Raw genomic sequence first — 22592 nt, 5'->3', positions numbered from 1 at the left:
ACTGTTGGCAATTTCTCTCTATCAGTTGACAGTATCATTTTGTTGAAGAAACAACATTAGTGACAGCAGGTGAATGATGAAAGAGCAGTTAGTCGAATAGAACAGATAAGCTGATGGCAACATGTTACTCCTTTGGTGCGTATAGAATGAGGAGAAAATAAAAATCGAGAAGTGACAATGATATAAATTTCTTAAGCTTCAAAAAGTTCAATGAAGCTGGGAGATCTTTGTTGATCGTATGAACTTAACATGATTAAACAGACTGACAGTGCAGCAATCCTCAGTCTCAACTTTTAAACAATTCATTCAGCAGGATTGATCTCCCACTTAGTGAGCAATTCGGGCAAGTACACCTGCATTAATCAACACTGATTACTTTGCATTGAAAGGTTTAGAATGCTGAGTCTTGGGTCACGGTATGTGTTGATCAAATGTGAACCTGGACTTGGATGAGTGGTCCATTGGAACCTGTGAAAACCAGTCCTTCAATCTAGTGGGCATTTCCCCTCAATATTTTAACTCTGAATTTGTGTAAATGATGATGACACAACTCTGCTTGACTTGACCAATATCCATTTGAGTGGCAATGTACATAGAATGTTGAATAATTAAGCTGCTATTTTGTGGAATCCTAATTAATTGTGTCCTCCACTGTCATGAAGCAGGACTCAAATCCCAATGGGGACAGTGATACTTTTAAGGGAAGTGCCTTCTGTTTCCACAGGTCACGTGTTCTGATGGTCTATTTTTTGGTGGATAAGGATCTAGAGCTGTGAACAATTTACATTCCATGGAGTAGACATGGAGTGAGTGATTTTTCAGGAGAAGAAATTTTGAACATATTGATTGAGATGGAGCAGACTTCTCAGCTTAGTACATCCAGGCCAGGATTAAAATCTACATAGAATCCCACAGTGAGAAGAAGACCATTTGGCCAATCATGTGCACACCACCCCTCTGAAGAGTATCACCCCCCCAGACCCACCATATCCTTGTTTCCCATGGCTAATTCACCTCACTTGTACATCCCTGGTCACTGTGAGCAATTCAGTACGGCCAGTCAGGCTAATCTGCATATCTTCAGACTGTTGGAAGAAGCTAGAGCACCTGGAGGGAAAACATGCAGACACGGGGATTGTGTGCGAACTCCCCACTGACAGTTGTCTGTGGCTAGAATCGAACATGGGTCTCTGGCACTGTGCTCACCACTGAGCCACCGTGCTGCCCTATATAGTCAGCTGTCCTTTGGGAAATCCAGCTGACTCAGGAATCCTGTGGGTACCTGATGGAAACTGCTCACTATTCAGTACTCATCATTAATCTCTCTCAAATCGGCAGAAAGAATAGATGATGTGCAATACTATTCTGAGGTTGCCCAGTCAAGTTTATTATACATGATCATTCTTGCATTTGTTTGGCTGGATAGCTTGTTTACAGCCTGGAGTGATGCCAGCTTTGTGGGTTCAAAACCCACATTGGCTTCACCATCTTCTCAACCTCACCCCTCGTGAGGTGTGGCAACCCCTCAGGTTTGACTGACAGTCGGTTGTCTCTCGTTAATGAGAAAGCAGCTATCTGGGACTATAATGATGTTACCTGTATTCTTGGTTGCAAGCATTTGGAAGGCATTGTGATTCTCCTTGTCTTGTCAGGAGAATAATTTTTTTTCATCTTAACAATATTGCAGCACGGGAAGAGGCCACTCAGCCTATCGTAATAGGGAGATGGCACTGTGATAATGATACTGGATATATGTTCAAATCCCAACACAGTTGCTGGTGAAATTTTAAATTCAACTAAAGCAAAACTCTGACATGAACGTAGAGGTGACCATACAATGATCCTCAATTGCTCTAAACCCCATCTGATTCACTAATATCCTTTCAGGAGGAATATCCGCCATCCTTACCCAACTTGACCTACATATGATTCCAGATCCACAGAAGCTTGATTCCTGATTGCACTCTGCCAAGCAAGCCACTCAGTTCAAAGGAGTGTAAGGACAGAAACAAATGCTGGCCTTGTCTACAATGCCAACACACCATCAAAGAATAAAGAAATAAATTGCCTCTTTCAGCTTCTTGAAAGATCTACCCAATTAGTCCAACTCTCTGTCTTTTCAATCTAGTCTTGAAATGTTCCCACTTCCCTCCTACAGTTATTATTGATTCTGCTTCTACCCACTAGTCCCAGATAGCTGCTTTCTCACTAATTCGAGGTCATTGCATATCAGGGCATAAATGAAACTGTCCTAATCTCACCTCTGGCTCTTTTTCCAATTACCGTAAATCTATATTTAATATGTTATCCCAGTCCAAATCCAGCAACTGTTTTGACAATTTCGCCTTTCCAGACCCTGCAAAATATCTGAACGTAAATCTTGAAACTGCTTTTGTGTGAATCAGCAGTAATCCATACAATACAAATTGGTAGAGAGAGAGCAAGTTGACATTTTGAGTCCAGATGACTCTTCATCTGACCTCTGACCCACTGCAATTTCCAGCATTTTTTGTTTTCACTACAGATTCCAGCTTCTGTAATAATTTGATTCTACAAGTTGGTGCTTTGTTTCTCATGACGCAATATTATATAACTGAAACAACTAGATTTGGAAATGTAAACATTTGCAGATTTGGTGCTTTGTTCAATAAGTCTTAATACAATACATGTAATTTAAACATTATTAAAAGTTAAATGTAGAAAGTTGCCTTCTAAACTTTTCTTGTGTGCAAACTTTTCAAGACCCAGTGCAAGTTGCAGGAATGTATAATGAAGTTGTGAGTGATGTTGATACTGGCAAATGTATTTTGGGTGCATAAGAGAAATAACGAGGTGTCACTTAATGACTATCATTAGGATAGCAAAGGGTATTGATTGCGTCGTGTCTAATGGATGACTGAGATCACATTTCATCTCTTCCCTGAAAACATTATAACGTTATTTTACTAGTATGTTGCTCCTCCTCAGTCCAATCTCCCTCTTCATCTTATGAATACATAGCGAGACTGGGTTTAAACTCAAAGATCTTGTGCACATTAAACAGCATGCCATCCATCATAGTGAAGTTGATTTTCTTTTTGTAATAAAGTATTTTTATCACGTCCTGGGAATGACATGATCAAATGTATAAATATGCCAAATGAAAACTGCCCAGGAATATTATTTTAAAAGTGCTAAGTATGCTAAGATATAATTTATTACATCATAAACACTCCCCAATGTAGCATTCCTCATCTGTTTAATTCCACCGTACTATTGCTCCCTGCAGTTCTGGATGGTATGCAGTGGATTTGAATTGTTTTATTCCCAAGCTATCCACACTTTTCTTGAATAACTTTAATGTAAAATTTGATCCTTAATCTGATTGTTTTTTTTCTGTGGATAGTCCATATCTAGTAAAAACAAATTTGAATAACTCTCCTCTGATGTTTTCAGCTACGATATTGTGTAATGGAATGTCCTCTGACAATCTCGTCGACACATCCATTATGGTCAATAGATACTGATTCCTCCTTTTTGTCTTAGATAGGGGTCCTATCCAAACAATTAAGACTCTTAAAAAGGTTTCTCAAATGTGAGAATGGATATTAAGGGTGCTGGTTTTATCACTGCCTGAGTATTTCCTATTGCCTGACACGTATGACATGTCCAGCAAAAGTCAACCACATCCTTCTGCAGTTCAGGCCAAAAAACAAACTGTTTTTATATTTTGGCCTCAATCTTCCTGACTTCCAACTGGTAATTCATGTGCTGCCTGCTATATGTCCTTTCAGAAACCTACTGGTAATACAAGTTTTGCCCATTTCCATTTGCCTAAATATGTGATGGTCTTCATTTCCTCATCGAGCTTCATTTTTAACGAAATAGCATTCTGGGAAAAACTCAGATTCTTCTACTGCATTTTTTTTAATACAACTGCTTTAGTTTTTCATCTTTTTTTGTAATTCAACTCGCTTTTCTAAACCAAAAATATTTACTTTGTCCTTCACCTGTACTTGTTCTTTTTCTCAACCTATTTCAACTTCCTTGTCTGTACTCTCTGGTTTTTCCTGTTTCAATCTGCAGCTTTGTTATCACAACTTCAAGAAAAATCCCAGGATATACTTCCTGTAACACTTGAGTTGTCTGACTTTCCATTGGCTTTTCTACCACAGTAGGCACTTTCTCACATGTAATCCAGCTATAAACTGAATTTCTCTGTTACTCCAATTACCACTTCACCACTTTGCACAGGATTTTCCAACCTCACTTTATATAATGGAGCACTGCTCTTCTCACCATGACTTCCATATATTACCACCTTTTCTCGTAGTACTCCTTCGGAATAATAAATCTCTTCATCACTCATTATGACGGTAGCATGGTGGCTCAGAGGTTAGCACTGCTGCCTCACTACACCAGGGACCCAGTTCCGATTCCACCCTTGGATAGCTATCTGTGTGGAGTTTGCATGTTCTCCCTATATTTGTGTGGGTTGGGGTGCTCTGGCTTCCTCCCACAGTCCAAAGATGCGTAGGTTAGGTAGATTGGCCATGCAAAATTGCCCATAGTGCCCAGGGGTGTGTTAGCAAGGTTGATTAGCCATTGGAATTGCAGGGTTACACGGACGGGGTCAACCTGGGGACAATGCTATTCAGAGTGTTGGTGTGGACTTGGTGGGCCGAATGGCCTGCTTCCACACTGTAAGGATTCTCTAAATAAAAAGGATTGACTTGCTCCCGTGTCTCTTAAAATTTTGATTTCTTTACCTGCTCCTCCTGGCATACATGAGTATACCTTACCCATACAAGTAAATTCTTTAAAAGAATCTGACACTTTCTTCTGAACCAATGCCTGACCAGGTTGTACCTTTATTGCAGGTTTTTTTAGCTCCCACTGTGCTTTCCTTTACCACCTTAACAAACCCCACCGGCATATCCTGTTTCCCACATCAGTCTTCACAGTGCTTTACTTAAACCACCAACACTACACCTTCATGTGGCCTACTCCATTACAGTGAAAACACCAGCGCTTTTTTATACTTCTCTTTCCCCCTCATGGGTTTCCTTTTTACCCTGTGGTAAACTATCTTCACTGAGATCTCTTTTTTCCTTACTGCCTGAGGATTTCCCTCTTATAGACAATAGACAATTGGTGCAGGAGTAGGCCATTCTGCCCTTCGAGCCTGCACCACCATTCAATATGATCATGGCTGATCATCCTTAATCAGTATCCTGTTCCTGCCTTATCTCCATAACCCTTGATTCCACAATCCTTGAGAGCTCTATCCAACTCTTTCTTAAATGAATCCAGAGACTGGGCCTCCACTGCCCTCTGGGGCAGAGCATTCCTCACAGCCACCACTCTCTGGGTGAAGAAGTTTCTCCTCATCTCTGTCCTAAATGGTCTACTCCATATTTTTAAGCTGTGTCCTTTGGTTCGGCACTCACCCATCAGCGGAAACATGTTTCCTGCCTCCAGAGTGTCCAATCCTTAAATGATCTTATATGTCTCAATCATATCCCCTCTCAGTCTTCTAAACTCAAGGGTATACAAGCCCAGTCGCTCCAGTCTTTCAGTGTAAGGTAATCCCGCCATTCCAGGAATTGACCTCGTGAACCTACGCTGCACTCCCTCAATAGCCAGAATGTCTTTCCTCAAATTTGGAGACCAGAACTGCACACAGTACTCCAGGTGTGGTCTCACCAGTGCCCTGTACAGCTGCAGAAGAACCTCTTTGCTTCTATACTCAATCCCTCTTGTTATGAAGGCCAGCATGCTATTAGCCTTCTTCACTACCTGCTGTACCTGCATGCTTACCTTCATTGACTGGTGTACAAGAACACCCAGATCTCTCTGTACTGCTCCTTTACCTAAATTGATTCCATTTAGGGAGTAATCTGCCTTCCTGTTCTTGCCACAAAGTGGATAACCATACATTTATCCACATTAAACTGCATCTGCCATGCATCTGACCACTCACCTAACTTGTCCAGGTCACCCTGTAATCTCCTAACATCCTCATCACATTTCACCCTGCCACCCAGCTTAGTATCATCAGCAAATTTGCTAATGTTATTGCTAATATCATCTTCTATATCATTAACATATATTGTAAAAAGCTGCGGTCCCAGTACTGATCCCTGCGGTACCCCACTGGTCAGTACCTGCCATTCCAAAATTGAGCCATTTATCACTACTCTTTGTTTCCTATCAGCCAACGAACTTTCAATCCAAGTTAGTACTTTGCCCCCAGTACCATGCGCCCTAATTTTGCTCACTAACCTCCTATGTGGGACTTTATCAAAAGTTTTCTGAGCTTTATCAAAAGCTCTCTTCCCCAGTTTCTATTCCTCACTGAAAGAAATTGGTGTCGGAAACCAAGCTTTGATGTATCAGCCAACTCATAATCATCCGCGATTTCCGCTGGCAATCTTGCAGTACTCTCTGCCCTTCCACATGAGTTCTCACTACTTTAGGAAATGAACTTCTGAACTCCTCCAAAACAGTCATCTCTCTAAGAATTTCATATGGTCGATCTATTTTCAATGCCTTTATCCACCTGTCAAAATTACTTTGATCATTTCAAACTCAATTTATGCCTGACCAGGGTCCCTCCTCAGATTCTGGAAACATTGTCTGTAGGCTTCTGGCACTAGTTCATATGCACTGAAGATTTTGTTTTTCACCCAATCATACTCACCAGATACCTTCTGTGATAGTGACGCAAATATGTCACAAGCTCTATCTACCAACTTTGTTTGGATCAACAATGCCCACATGGTTACTGGCCATTTCATTCGTTTAACCACCTTCCCAAATGAAATGAGAAAGGCTTCTACTTCCTTCTCATCAAACTTGGACATGTTTAAACAAATCAGGCTTTTGGTTGCAATGGGTTTGCTCTCCATCATTGTCCTCACCAGTACTCCTATCTTTTACCTCTACTCCAACATTTTATAGTCAAGATTAGACTGGAGCTGGAGAAGCACAGCAGGTCAGGCAGCATCCGAGGAGCAGTAAAAACGACGTTTCGGGCAGGAGCCCTTCATCAGGAAAGATGAAGGACTTCCTGATGAAGGGCTCCTGCCCGAACATCGATTTTCCTACTCCTTGGATGTTGACTGACCTGCTGTGCTTTTCCAGCACCACTCTAATCTTGACTCTAATCTCCAGCATCTGCAGTCTTCACTTTCGTCTCCATCATTTTATGTTGACTTTGAGTATTCATTTCCACCTCCGAAGTTCAAAACCTCTCTTTCCCCCTTTCTTCTCTGTCTTTCTGGCCTTATTCTGCTAGACCTGTTCTTTCTTCCTCTTTTCCTTTTGCATATCTTTCTTTCTTCCCTTGCCATTGCCTCCAATTCAAGCTGCTCCATTTGCAATTTAAATTTAGTCATTTTTGGCAATCGTAAATGTTGAGCTATTGCTGCAATTGCCTCCCTTTTTCGCACCGACAAAGGCAACCCCAACTCCAACATGTTTGCCGAGTCCAAAAGCTTTGGCGAAGTCAACGTTTCGGCTGTAACCCTTCTTCAGGACTGAGGATTGCACCCAAAGCATTGAGTTCTCCAACTCCTGTTACTGCCTGGCTTGCTGTGTTCTTCCAGTCTCCTGCCTGTTTACTTGGATTCCAACATCTGCAGTTTTTTTGTCTCTTCCAAAAGCTTTGCTTTGCTCACTTTCTGTAAAACTCCTGAGGTAACTTCTTCCACTCCCAGGAAATTCTTCAGGACTGAAAGAGCCATTACTACACGAGGGCACACCTTGTTTAAACCAATCGAATACAACACCTGAATAAAAGCGCCAACTCACCACTCACTGTCTTTGAGTCCAATACTCCTCAACTCATCTTGGAATTAGAGATTTTGGACCCAACAAGAGCCCCCAATTTGTTTTGGACCAGACCGAATCCCCTCAAAGTATATAGTGAAGATAGCCGAGCCCCCAGCTTTTTCTTATTTTTAAAGGCAAGTGTAAGATGTTGTGTTCCAGATGTAATTTTATTGGTCAAATTACCAGACTTGAAGCAACACTTTATTTTTACACTATAGTTAAAAGTCAGACATAATTAGAATTTTAAAAAGTAGCTTCACTGTAACTCTATCGAAATACAGAGGAACCACAATTATCCGAATATCAATTATCCGAATTTTGGATTATCCCATAAAAACGTTACATCAAAGAAGTAAGTGAATTCGGATTACCTGTACTGAAGAACACTTGAAAATGCTGGCAAAAACAAAGAACACGAGCACCTCAAGCAACAATGACTGGACTTTTTTTGACAGAAGTGTTAGTTACACAGCCCTTTGCAAAAGTAAGTGCTTTATTCCCGTCACTTTACCAAGCCATTCATGAAAAAAAATGCCAGAGAAAGTAAAATCATGTGCAAGGCAGTGCTTTTGTCTTTCTGTCACGGCACTGAGTTCACAGAAACTGACAAATGCTCTTGTGATTGGAGAAACTGTTCGGGACCTTGTTTAATGCTGGGGAGAGTTTAGTCCTTCTCAGTTTAAACTGCAATTTGCAGAATGCAAAGATTTGTTTGTTTAATTAGCAGACTTATCAAAATTATGGATATAAACAAACTCTCCGGTAGAGCACAGTGTTAGATCAGTATGGCTTCCCTTGTTTAAGGTCAAATCGCTTATCTGAATAATCAATTATCTGAACGAAATAGTGCCCGCCTGACTCATTCAGATAATCAAGGTTTCTCTGTTCTTGGCAAGATAATATATATGTTAACTACTCCTAAATAACTGTTACAAGGTAGTAACATCCCATAAACACACCCTTGACAAAGGTAAATTCAGTAAAATAAATTGTTTCACAGGCAACTCTCCAGTCCAGGAGAAAAGAGCATCAAGAGAAAACTCAGAGAGAGAGAGAGAGTGAGCAAACTCAATTGTTTTGTTGTAGCAGGGGGAGATGTAGAGCAGCTTCCAAACCCCAACAGCAACTGAAAGTTAAACTAAAATCCTGGTTCTGTGGGGAGCTTGACCTCATCCCTTCATGTTGCTTCTATTGTTTCAAATTTATGTTAAAAAGCCAAGGTCTCACAAACAGTTTACTTCATCGGCAAGTTCAGACTGCTCTGCGCCTCTATTTTAACCTCTCTTCATAACAAAAAACAGGACACAATTCATTTCTTAAAGCCACAGTACTGTCACACTCCCCATATATTTCTGCATTTTTGGGACTCTGGAAAAGAGAGCAAAGTCTCACGGTGGTTTGAGTGGCTTCTACAGCATCTTAAATCATTTAAAATAGCACTGACTATAGCTTCTTGACCCCAACTCAAGTTTGTTTGACTTATTTAGTTCACTCAATAAAGATGGGAAATAGAATCTATCCCCTTCTTGTTGCTACAATTTAGTTCTGTATATTTGCCCATCTTTGAACCAGCTGTCAAGTGGTCACTGTTAGTTTGCAACTTGAGACATTCTAATGCAATGATAGCAGTGTTAGAAGAAGTATTATAACAAGTGGAAGGAACCATTATTATTTGGAACAAATATTCCGGTCTGGAAAGCTGCACTTTTATTTCATTACCGCTGTATCTGTAATTAAAAACAAAAGGATGTGCAGGGGAGCATGCTGAGAGAATAATTCTTGCCATAACGTTCATTAAACAGAAACGTTTCATTTCCTTTTGTCATCATCACTGCAGATAGAAAATCACTACACGCTCAGTGATAGGTGGGAGGGAAGATCATCTTAGCACAGAATTCCAATAATTCATGGATCATTGCCATTTGAATTCTGTGCTCGAATCATTTTCTCTGTTGTCAGTACCACCCACCCATTATGTATCTGAACCTTATTTATGCACCATTTTCAGTGATAAAACTAGATGACAAGGTAGAATGCATGTTCTCGCATGTTGATGGAAACAAGTGTGTAAAGTCAAGCATAGCTGATTCATGTTCAGGTTAACACTTAATCTAATATCATCAACTGGAAGAAAATATACCCTCAATGACCTTCAGACTACCAGAGAAAGGAACTGCACTCAAGGAGACCATTCAATTCAAGGTGTCTGTGCTATCTCTTTGAAAGTGCTATCCAATATTTTGTATTCTGCTGCTCTTTCCTCCAAATTCAGTAAGGTATTCCCTTCAAAGATTTATTGATTTCACTTGTCTCCCTCACCAAATATGCACGTTGTTGACAAGGCTATGATTGCCAACAATTGCCAATGAATAAGTGATGGTGAACTACTCCCCAAAACTACTGCAGCCCATGTAGGTAACCCACAGTGTTGTTAGGAAGGGAGTTTCAATGCTAATACTGGAAGAGCAATATAGGTCCAGGTCAGGATGATGTGTGACTTGGAGAGGAACTTGCAGGTGGTTGTAATCCCATATATCAATTGTCCTTGTTCTGAAAAATCATAGAGGGTTTGGGAGGTGCTGTCATAGTGGCCTGGTTGAGTTGCTGCAATGCATTTGTAGATGCTACGCATTGCTGTCACTATACATTGGTGGATGAAATACCAGTCGAGTCGGCTGCTTTATCCTCGATGGGCAGTATCCATGGGGAGGAAAACAGAGTTAATGCTTCGAGTCCAGTAATTGATCATCAGAACAGTTCTAATAACTGAGTTTTCCTCCAGATTCCTGTTAATCTTAGTTTTAATGAGGCTCTTCGATGTCACTGTCAATTAAATGTGGTCTTGATATTTAGGATTGTCACTCTCACTGTTCCTCTTGAATTTAGTTTTTGCTGACATTTGGATCAAGACTGTAATCAGGTCAAGAGTTAAATGGCTATGGTGGAACCCAAACTCAATGAGCAAGTTATTGCTGAGGAAGTGCTGCTTATAGGAATGTCTGTTCAAAAATAGACTCAGAGGTGGTAATTGGCCAGATTGAATTTGTCTTATCTTTGATGGACAAGATGTATATGGATGATTTCCCATGTTACCAGGAGATGCCAGTCTTGTAGCTGTCCTGGAACAGTACAGCTAAGGGTATAATTAATTCTAGAGCACAGGTTTTCAGTACTGATGCCAGCATGCTGTCAGGGTTTTAAGCGATTGCCATGTCTAGTGCTTTTAGCTATTTCAGGTGGAGTGAATCGATTTGGTTGAGGATGGGTACCTGTAATTCTGGGAAGCTTAGGAAGAGACCAATATAGATTGTCCACTTGGCACTTCTGGCTGAAGATGGTTGCACATGCTCCAATCTTGTCTTTTGCGCTGACTGGCTGGACTTCCCTAATCATGGAGGATGAAAATATTTGTGGAGTCTCCATATGTTTGTAAGTTAATTGTCCCCCAACATTCATGACTAGATATAATAGGACTGCACAGTTTAGATAATGCTAGCGGGATCCCTGAGCTATATCTATTAAACACTCTGAGTTTATCTCTAACTTTGACAACCTAATTCATCCAGTTTAAATTTAGCTTTGAATAATCGAATGTAATTTTAATGTTCTCCTGAGAAGTTCCCATTATTACGTCCTCTCTACACCATTTTAGTGTTGTTACTGTCAGAAACCTATAAGCTATTCCCACAATTGATTTCTTCTCTTCGCTATTTCTTATCTCAACACAAAACCAATCATTCATCCTGGTCTTCAAAGCTGAAATCATCTTTCACTATTGTGCCACTGAAGACCTTAATTAACAGAGTAACCACACAAATCTTTCCGAGCTTGTGGTCCTTCAGAAATGTCAAGTAACCTAAAGTATTCACGTCCATTGGTCACCTATGTCTGTTTAGGTCTCAGAGGAAAATATGACCAGTGCAAGGAGTTAAAGATAGTAGTAGACTAGAGGAAGGGGCTTACAATTTTGCCAATAAAGAGCTGTAAACCTGAGATTGTAGAGATTTTCGAATTCAGAAAAAGGAGTCTGGAAAAATTGATAGGGAAAGAGAAACGTGAATATCCAAGTTGATCAGCAATAAAAATAAATTGTCAGCATTTCTGTAGGGACACAAAGGGTAAACAATTTATGAAAGTAAAATTGGGACCGTCAGAAACAGAAACGGGTCAAATTATAACAGGCATCATGAAAACTGCAGAGGTATGAAATCAATATGTTTTATCAGTCTTTGCACTGGAAGACTCAAAATATTTTCCAGAAATAATTGGGTGCTAAGGTTCTTGTGAGAATGAGGAACTTCAAGAAATTAGTATCGGTAAAGAAGTAGAGTCATAGAGATGTACAGCATGGAAACAGACCCTTGGGTCCATGCCATCCAGATATTCCAACCCAATCTAGTCCCACCTGCCAGCACCCGGCCCATATCCATCCAAATCCTTCCTATTCATATACCCATCCAAATGCCTTTTAAATGTTGCCATTGTACCAGCCTCCACCACTTCCTCTGGCAGCTCATTCCATACACATACCACCCTCTGTGTGAAAAAGTTGCCCCTTAGGTTTCTTTTATATCTTTTTCCTCTCACTCTAAACCTATGCCCTCTAGTTCTGGACTCTCTGACCCCATGGAAAAGACTTTGTCTATTTACCCTATCCATGCCCCTCATAATTTTGTAAACCGCTATAAGGTCACCCCTCAGCCTCCGACGTTCCAGGGAAAACAGCCCCAGCCTGTTCAGCCTCTCCCTATAGTTCAAATCCTGCAACCCTAGCAACATTCTTGTAAATTTTTTCTGAACCCTTTCAAGTTTCACAACTTCTTTCTGATAGGAAGGATACCAGAATTGCACGCAATATTCCAACAGTGGCCTAACCAATGTCCTGTACAGCCGCAACATGACCTCCCAACTCCTGTACTCAATACTCTGACCAATAAAGGAAAGCATACCAAACGCCTTCTTCACTATCCTATCTACCTGCGACTCCACTTTCAAGGAGCTATGAACCTGCACTCCAAGGTCTCTTTGTTCAGCAACACTCCCTAGGACCTTAACATTAAGTGTAGTGCTAGATAATTTTATTGGACCAAATGGTGACCAATGCTCTTGACCTAATGATTTCCATCCTGTAGTTAAATGGTGGAGGAATTTTAAAGGACCTTAGGATTAGATTAGATTAGATTAGATTAGATTAGATTACTTACAGTGTGGAAACAGGCCCTTCGGCCCAACAAGTCCACACCGCCCCGCCGAAGCGCAACCCACCCATACCCCTACATTTACCCCTTACCTAACACTACGGGCAATTTAGCATGGCCAATTCACCTGACCTGCACATCTTTGGACTGTGGGAGGAAACCGGAGCACCCAGAGGAAACCCACACAGACACGGGGAGAATGTGCAGACTCCACACAGTCAGTCGCCTGAGTCAGGAATTGAACCCGGGTGTCTGGCGCTGTGAGGCAGCAGTGCTAACCACTGTACCACCGTGCCGCCCACGATGAAATGGCAGACAGCTATTTCAATTTTTGTTATGATCTTAAACATGGATGTTTTTTCTTTTTAAATTATCAAGTCATTAACAAAAGTAATTTGATAAACCCCAGTTTGTAAGCAATATGTGAAGGACGTTATAATTATCACTATTTAAACTATGCAGTGTGACGTTTTCACTTGACCTTTAAATTTTGAAAAAAATGACTAAATCTTGAGAGTATCTTTAACATCATCAAATGTTTAATAATAGGTTCTCTTGTGAAGCGGTTTAAACATTGTTGCTAAAATTGAAAAAGAAATAATCACCACACCTCAGGCAAGGTGAAAGGTTGAGAGGGAGAGTCGTTCATAGTGACCTCAGCTAATGCAGGAATTTAACCCACATTGTTGGCATCACTCTATTATAAACCTGCCGACCAGCCCATTGACCAGGCTGGTCTCCAGTACACTCACAAAATTATGTCAGGATTATAGTGCATTAAGCCACAGAAACAGGCCATTTAGTGTGTAAATTCCCAGCATCTTTCATGTCTTGCATACCAAGATTACATTGTGTGTATCACTGGCTCTTGTTCTTCCATTCCTGTGTTTAGTAACTGAAAGTCTCCGTTGTTCTTTTCCCCACAGGTGAAGAAGCACTTACCATGTACATGGACAAAAGCAAGTTAGATAAAAAGTCAGCAAATGCCAGTCAGAGTGTGGAGGCCCTCCATCAACTTGCCTCATCCTATTTCATTGATCGTGATGGAACCATGCGACGACTTCATGAAATACAAATCTCGACTGGAGCTATCAAGGTACTTGGCTTCCATGCTTTACAAGAGGAAAAAAGAATCTATGGAATGAGTCTGGTAGTGATTATTCATTGAGTCTCAGAGCTAGAAAGATCATTATTGGCAGCAGCACCAATACAATGATAATACAATAGTTGCTTTACTATATGAGAATCCTATTGGATAGGGAACTTAAGATTAGTCAATGTGACAGTAGCCATTTTGCAGTTTCACCCAAAGGGAATTTGTGTGGTATCAGGATTACCAGTCAGATTTGGCTTGTTGGGTTTGCTATCATGATACTCTTTTAAGCCAGCAATCTCTTTGTGAATTTACATCAGGTGGTTTTACAACAATTCCAAATGCATCTTCTTTTTAATTTATTATCTCACAGGATGTGGTTACTGTTGAGAAGGTCAGTATTTGTTGCCCATCCCTTGAATTGAGTGACATCCCAGGGCATTTCAGAGGGTAGTTAAGAATCAAACACATTATGTGGACCCTGTGTGGGGCCAGGTTCGGTAAGACTTCTTGCCGCTAAAGACAAGATTTTTTTTAAGGCAATTGCTGGTAGATTTGTGGCATCATTGCTGAGTTTAGTTCTCAATTCCAGATTTTATGTTAAAAATCATACAACACCAAGTTATAGTCCAATAGGTTTAATTGGAAGCACTAGTTTTCAGAGCACTGCTCCTTCATCAGGTGGTTGTCACCAGGTGATGAAGAAGCGTCGCTTCAAAAGCTAGTGCTTCCAGTTAAACCTGTTGGTCTATAACCTGTGTTGTGTGATTTTTAACTTTGTACTCCCCAGTCCAACAATCATGACTGCCAGATTTTATGCATTGAATTTAAAGTCCACCAGCTGCTATGGTGGCATTGCAAACTCCTGTCCCTCGGGCATTAACTCAGGACTCTGAATTATCAGTACAATGATGTTACCATGATGCCCCAATGTAGTTGAGAATTCAGACTGCTCTCTATCACCAGTTGGGCAGCCTTAGATGGAATTAAGATAGCACAAAATGGAAGAGGAAATGGAGAACAAGAGAGAATGTTGCAGATCTGTGAGCCTGAGAAACACTATTTCAATCAAGAGTTCACTCAACACATTCATGATATATAAAGCCTTATATGTGGTGTGCATTGTTTCCACGCTATAGGCTGCACAGCATATCACAGTGTGTTAACTGATGTCAATTGTCCCGAAGACTGAAGTGCATTCATAATTTAATCACCAGGTAACACCCCAAGCAATTTACAAGCATTTGTCATTTTGTGAATGGCCACAATGGTGTATTTGAATTGTAACCTTAAAAGGTCAGGCCAGGTTAACAGCTGAATTGTACAACAGCGCTGCAGAATCCGCACCTCACTGAATAAAACCCTTGGAGCTCAGCTTGTTGATTATTATAAAGAAGGATAAACATTGGTTTTAACCTTTAAAACATTTCAGGATGTGCAGGGAAACATGTATGGTTCTTAGAGTTCCATTTAACAATCAGAGAAGGACAGTTTATGTCAGTTTTGTTGATGTTTTGAGTGAATGAAGCTGAAGACTTTTCAGTGCAAGCATAAATGCTTTTCATACTGAATGATATGGCCTGAATGACTGAAAACTTCAGTCTGTTTTGCCAAATTATACTTGGATCTAAATAGTTTTTAATTTTGCTTTTTTTGTGTGTGGTGGAATACAGTTTCAGCCATACACATCTATAATTCCCAAGTCTGGTGCCTGACTGGATCAAGTTGAAGAATTTTAGTCCAGATATCACTTGCAGTAAAGAAATTTTAGGTTCAGCCAAAGGTTGATTGCTGTTCAGTGAAGGAAGTGTACATGGTGCTATATGAGTAATAATGTCTGCCTGAGATAGCTGAAGTGAAGAAGTGATAGATTTGATGTGGCAGATAAAAGATATGCAAAACAAAATGATTTTTTTTCTCCCTTTATAAAGTTTCTAATACTTTGAGGAGTGAAAACTAATAAGAAAATGTTGCACTTAGATCATGCCACTCATAACCTTAGGGTCTCCAAAGTGTTTCATCGCCAAGGAGATTTCTTTTCATAGTGTAGGCTCCAGAGTACTAGAATTTATATACAAAATATAGCACAGTAAAGAGACATTTTGCAAGAGGATAGACTAACATTGACACCAAGCAAAAGAATTGGAAGTGTTGAACGAAAGCTGATCAGAGAACTAGACTTTAAGAGCCTTGAAGAAGTAGAGAGAGAAGAGACAGGGATTTCAAGAGGTAACTTCACAGCTCGCTGTCACATTATGGTGACGTGAGTAAGATGCTTATTTTCAAAGATTCTGTTAGGATTGTTGTCAGATACAAATCTGTACAATGTCTTGACCATCAACAGTCACATCTAATTGCAAGAAGCTGAACTTGAAGGATTTCCTCTGTAATTCATGACAGATTACTTGGGCGGAATTACAGCCTTTTAAAGAATTACTGCCAGATATGTAAGAACAAAGTCACTTTGAGAATGAAAGTGAGAAACGAGAGATCTGTAACTGAACAGCTCCTCTATCTCGATACATCAATGTGTCTGACATGTTAAAAGCTTAAGTGTTGAGTAAATAGTTGACTTAAAAGCTTGACAGTGTGTAGACAATGAGCAGTAATTGTGTGTTGTATTTTGGTGGAGGTGGTGTGATTTCACAGACATTTTCAATGCATTTCTATCAGTGATGTTTGAGGGAATTTTGGGTGTAGTACAAATCATTGCTATACAAGTAAGATTGGGGTGTAGTACAAATCATTGCTATACAAGTAAAATTGCTGATGATAAAATTGATGAGAATGTGACATTGTTGTGATGATTTGCGACTCTGTGTTCATTTGCAAATGCATGAGCAGTATAACCTTCTGGAGATGACTGTATTTTATTTCTTTACAAGAAAGAACCATTGACATTGTGAGAATCATTCATAGTTCACACATTAATTGAACAGATGAGCAGTAGCCATAGCTTTCCTTCCCCTCCATGTTCATTTCATATGATGTTCCATGTGAGGTTCTGTCTTCAAGATGGAAACTCTGAATGCAATGATCAGGACAAGAAACAAACCTTTTTCTATTTATTTTGTTACAATCTCCTTAGAGACTGACAAGTTTTAAAGAGAAATTTGAACTTTCAGTTATTATTTGAAAGAATGACATGTTAAGATTTGCATACTTAGAAAAACTTTGACTATAACAAATGACTAAAAATACTATTCACTAAATGTCATAGACAGCTTGTACTTTAAACCATAGAAGCAAGTTATTCTTTGTGGCTTGTCATACTCCCAAAGAAAATGGTTCTTATAAAAGCCTAGAACACAGAAAGGTTACAGCATAGAAAGGAACCTTTCAGCCCATCATGCCATACCAGCTGAATAGTGCTTATGCCCGAAACGTCGATTCTCCTGTTCCCTGGATACTGCCTGACCTGCTGCGCTTTTCCAGCAACACATTTTCATACCAGCTGAATAAACTAACTGCCCATTTTAATCCCACACAGTGCCTGCTCAACAACAATGCAGATCCAGTGCTTCAGGTATAATCCAGGCTCCTTTTACATGAGCTACCAAATGGAGAGTGGATTCCAGGCTTCTAGGACTCTCTGGGTGAAGGGTTTTTCCTCCTATCCACTTTAATCCTTCTGGCGATCACCTTGTATCTGTAACTCCCTGGCAATTGACATCTCTGGTAGAGGAAACAGGTCTTCCCTGTCCGCTCTATCCAAATCCCTCAACTACTTTGTGCATCTCAATTAATTTACTCCCTTAATCTCCCCTGTAGTAAAGAAAATGAAAGTAGCTTATCCAATTTTTCCACTAAGCTGCAGTTTTCAAGGTCTGAGGACATCCTTGTAAATCTCTTCTGTACTCCCTCGACAGGAATAATACCATACCTGTAATGTGGTGACCAGAGCTATACATAAAACTCTAGCTGTTTCCTAACCAGTGTCTTATTGGGTTCTATTATCACATCCCTGCTCTTGTATTCAATACCTCATCCAATAGGAAACATTCCATGTACCTTCCTTGCTACCATACCTATCTGTTCCTGCCACCTGCAGTTTAGAGTCTTTCACTTCCTCTGCCCCTCTCAGCATCCTCCTTTTATTGTGCATTCCTTTGCTTTTGTTTTCCCTATCCAAATGCGTAACCCAGCATTTCTCTGGGTTTGCTATATTTTCAACCACTCAACCACATCTTTGATAACATTCTCTTCACTATCAACTATCACTCAATGTTTGTGTTTTTTGACAAAGCTCAGTTTCGTCCCACCTTCCAGTGGGTTGCTTTCTTTTTACTCCCTCAGCCAGGTCACCCCCAGTCCTAGAACTGGCTTTCACTGTAAAAGTTACACTGCTGATGCCTTCCTCCATCTCTGGGCTGGGTGAATCTTCCAGCCGCTTTTAGCACCTTACAAACTCACTTTACAATCTGAGTGTGAGCTGTCTTCTGTGTTCGAAGTGGTAAAGGATCAGATCGGACTTTCTCTGCTTAAAGTGCAGGCCTGATCAGTTTGACCTCTTGGTAATAGTAGAACCATATAAGAAACTGGTAGGCAACAGCTAGAATTTTATGTGTAGTTCCGGTCACCACGTGACAGGTAAGGCATAATTCCTGTTGGGGGAGTATGGAGGAGATCTACAACCACATGACATAAAATTGTTGCTACTGTCTGTCTGCTTTGCATGGGAAGCCTGTCTCCTGAATTTTAAGTGGTTTCATCCACCCTCTCCCCTTTGTTAATGTTAATTTTCTATCCAAGGGGAAATACCAATTAGAATTTAATTAATTTAATTAGGGCGGCACAATGGCTCGGTGGTTAGCACTGCTGCCTCATAGTCCCAGGGATCCAGGTTCAATTTTAGCCTTGGGCGACTGTCTGTGTGGAGTTTGCACATGCTCCTCGTGGTCTGTGTGGGTTTCCTCTGGGTGCTCCAGTTTCCTCCCACAGTCCAAAGATTTGCAGCGTAGGTGAATTGGCCATGCTAAATTGCCCATAATGTTAGGTGCATTAGTCAGAGGGAAATGGGTCTGGGTGGGTTACTCTTCGGAGGGTCGGTGTGGACTTGTTGAGCCGAAGGACCTGTTTCCATACTGTAGGGAATCTAAATTATTTAATTACATCAGAACTTAATCTTGAAAGTAAAGGAACATTTTACACCACCAATGTTTACAATTTAATAGCTGTAACTATTTTGTGGGAATTTCCAAGACGTGGAATGCGTTCATGATATACTCAGTAACTGGTGCCATTGTCTTTAAGCATAAAAAGTTTGCTCATTCCTCTCAATAAAGTATTGTAAGTCTCTTTTAATCTCTAATAATGAAGCACCCAGGTTTATTGCCAGGCACACTCTATCATAGGTTCCATAATTCCTTTCATCTACCTTACATTTAAAGCTGTAATATTCAAATATAGTAATCTGACAATCCAAAAGATAAACTCCCATACATCTGAATCTTTGAATTGTAAAAACTCACACATTCAAGGGGAAAGAGTCTGTGAATTAAAGTAAAATTATTGCCTCTAACTAATGAGAGGAAAGCCACGCAGCAGGCTGAGGAGTCGAGGGAGTGAGATTTAAAGGTGAGTGAGGTATTTCATCACATCCACTCTGGCAGCCCCAGGGGAGAAACAATAGAAGACTAGATTGGGGATGGTGGTAAAAGAGAGCTCACCAACCTGAAAAAAACCTTTTCCCACAACTGTCATCAGGTTGTAGAAGAAGGGTGCGACACTGTGGCTCAGTGCTGAGCACTGGTGCCTCACAGCACCAGGGACCCAGGTTCGATTCCTGCCTCAGGCCACTGTCTGTGTGGAGTTTGCACATTCAACCTGTGTCTGTGTGAGTTTCCTCCGGGTGCTCCAGTTTCCTCCCACAATCTAAAGATGTGCAGGTCAGGTGAATTGGCCATGCTAAATTGCCCATTGTGTTATGTGCATTAGTCAGGGGTAAATGTAGGGTAGGGGAATGGGTCTGGATGGGTTACTTTTCAGAGGATTGGTGTGGACTTGTTGGGCCGAAGGGCCTGTTTCCATACTGTAGGGAATCTGATCTAAAACTGCTCACCACATGGCCTGTGTGCACCCTGTGTCTTTTCTATTGCTGGTAAAATACCAAGGCATGGTAAAGACACACCCGCTATGGCACCCGCATTCACATAACCACCCATGCCCAACCAAGCCTGATCTGCTCACGCACTCAAAGGGGATGCTAAAAAAAACACCAACATCTCTGAGGGAGTAAAGGAAGTTTTAAAAAACAGGCAAGAGAAAACATTTGAGTGAATTCAAGGCTGGTGTTTTTGACCTGTTTCTTAACTCTAGGATTAGTGCCTTGCATTAGGCTTGACTCAGGTTTAGTACAAATGCCTCTAGGTCAAAGGTTGTGGGTTCAATTCCCTATTCCAGAGATCTGGTTAAACAGTTCAGGCTGCCACCTCATTAGCACTACACCAATGGGGGCACTGGAAACGGATGCTGACTTTAACTGCATGAGATGTTTACTGTATGAGTTGAGTGTAAAGGCTGACATGATGTTATGCAAGAGGAAGGGACTTCTCCTTGAAGACATTGGGAACAATCTTGGGAGTAGCGGTATATTTTAAAAATTGGGCAAGGTCAGTTTGGTTTTGTGAGTGGCTTTGGCTTGCAGAAAATTCCAGAGAGTTCCAGCTGATTCCAGTCATATGATTATCGAAGCTGTATTAAGAGTTCATCAATTTTTCCATCCTTTAAAATTCAATGGGAAAATGTAGAAGTGAATGTAGGCTTACTACAAAACAAAAGTTACAATTTCTTTTCATTCCCTCTGGTCATTTTAATGGGTTGAGTATGGTGGTGCTCTACTAATTGAAGTCTACAAGAATGAGAGATTATGTTAATGAAATACACCAAACTTTTTATGAGCCAGTACCTGGGACTGGGAGTGAGTCGGTTCATCAAATATTCCATATAATCATTCTAAGTACGCACACTAAGTAATAGAAACGTTATACAGGGGGTGGGGCACAGGTCTACACATCACTGTTATACTTTCTTTGCAGCCTAAATAATTTAAACAATTTTGCCTTAATTACAACTTCTTGGCAGAGAGCCTCCTCACTCACACCCTCAACTGATTATTCTGCATTGCGAAGATCGTGATATTTGAAGAGAAATTGACTCAAAATTGAATCAACTATTGATGTTTTGTGTGACAATTCAGTTGAACAATAAATATGTTTATTAGTGAGTTTTGAGAAGATTTGTAGCTCAGGTTGAGGTTCTGGATGCAGGTTTGCTTCCAGCTCAGTGAGCAAACCTACATTCGGAAGTATATTTATATTGAGGTAAATAAATAAAAAAGCTATAATAATGGACAGAATTATACAGTAAACTTGGTGGTATTCAAGGTATATAATTTTTGCTGGTTTATTGAGAGTGCTGGTTCATGAGGTGCTGGTTAAAACAAAGTTTGCTGTATCTCAGATCCTGTAGGAGATGGCAGAGTAGATGCAATGTGGTGCTATTTTGGTTGCAGACCAGAAGATTAAATTAATATTACAGTGTGGACTAAGGACTATTCAATATTTTCGTTTGAAACAGAGCAAGTTGGAGATCCAAAGTACTTGTTAAGTGAACAAATGTTCAAGATTTGACAATTTTGAATGAAGTTAGAATAACAAAATGAAATGCAGCATGTATATATCCCATACCCACACATTCAGAATTATCATAAGACAAATATAGCTGACAGGCAAACAGTGATTAAACACCTTGCAGAACACTTCAAATAGCAAATACAGTCAAAACAGATCCCTGGATATTTCAGCAACCACCCTACATTTTAATGATATTTTGAGTCTCCAAATCCCATTCAAATATTATCTCCTCTACCAGGATTCCAATTGTACTTTCAATGACCACGCTTTAGAATTCACTCAAGATCCTTTCCACTGTTGACAGACTTAACAACTACTCTCCTCCTGACTGTTCAATCTGCTTTCCTGGGATTGTGCTTCCCTGGACTCTAGAAACTGCAACCAGCACCTACTCACAGGAACAATTCCAGGTTTCCTTTAGCTAACTAGTGCTGGCCATGGGTTTTTAGGATTGAGTAGTACATTCAGTTCTGTTGTGAAACGTGTTTCTTCATCATGAATTGGCTGGAACACAATTGAAGAATTTAGATGGTTATTTGTAAAGTATGAACTTTCCTTACCTGTATTGGCTATAACATGATTCTGACTCCAATAGTTTAAATGGCACAGCTGTTGTGCGATTTTCTTGTGCTATAAAGATGTGGACATACCTTTAAGAGAGTTAAAAGCGGTGGAACTGCCGGGCACAGTACCAAATGTTCTCAATAAGGCAACAATGTATGTAACACAGGGTCGAACAACTCAATTAGTTCATTGCCTGGAGTCAAAAACAAATTCAATTTGGCTACTCAGTTTAAATTATATCCAGAAAAAACAATTCCAATCTCTTTCCCTCTCTCTTTCCTCTCTCCC

The 22592-nt window shown here is 40.3% G+C and overlaps 1 protein-coding gene across 3 annotated transcripts in view; it reads left to right on the top strand.

Annotated features, from left to right (window-relative positions):
• The window catches only part of brinp1 (BMP/retinoic acid inducible neural specific 1), a 379558-nt gene that overhangs the window by 270104 nt on the left and 86862 nt on the right, over positions 1 to 22592 (top strand). For all 3 annotated transcript variants that reach the window (XM_043719925.2, XM_043719928.2, XM_087998528.1), the window contains exon 4: positions 13940 to 14109. In XM_043719925.2, coding sequence (XP_043575860.1) covers positions 13940 to 14109 — 170 coding nt within the window. The remainder of the gene's footprint in view (positions 1 to 13939; positions 14110 to 22592) is intronic.

Source organism: Chiloscyllium plagiosum, unplaced genomic scaffold (genome assembly GCF_037043375.1).
Source record: "Chiloscyllium plagiosum isolate Xiang-an unplaced genomic scaffold, Cpla_swu_hap1 HiC_scaffold_21, whole genome shotgun sequence".
NCBI lineage: Eukaryota > Metazoa > Chordata > Chondrichthyes > Orectolobiformes > Hemiscylliidae > Chiloscyllium > Chiloscyllium plagiosum.
This window is presented reverse-complemented; position numbering and strand designations above follow the sequence as displayed.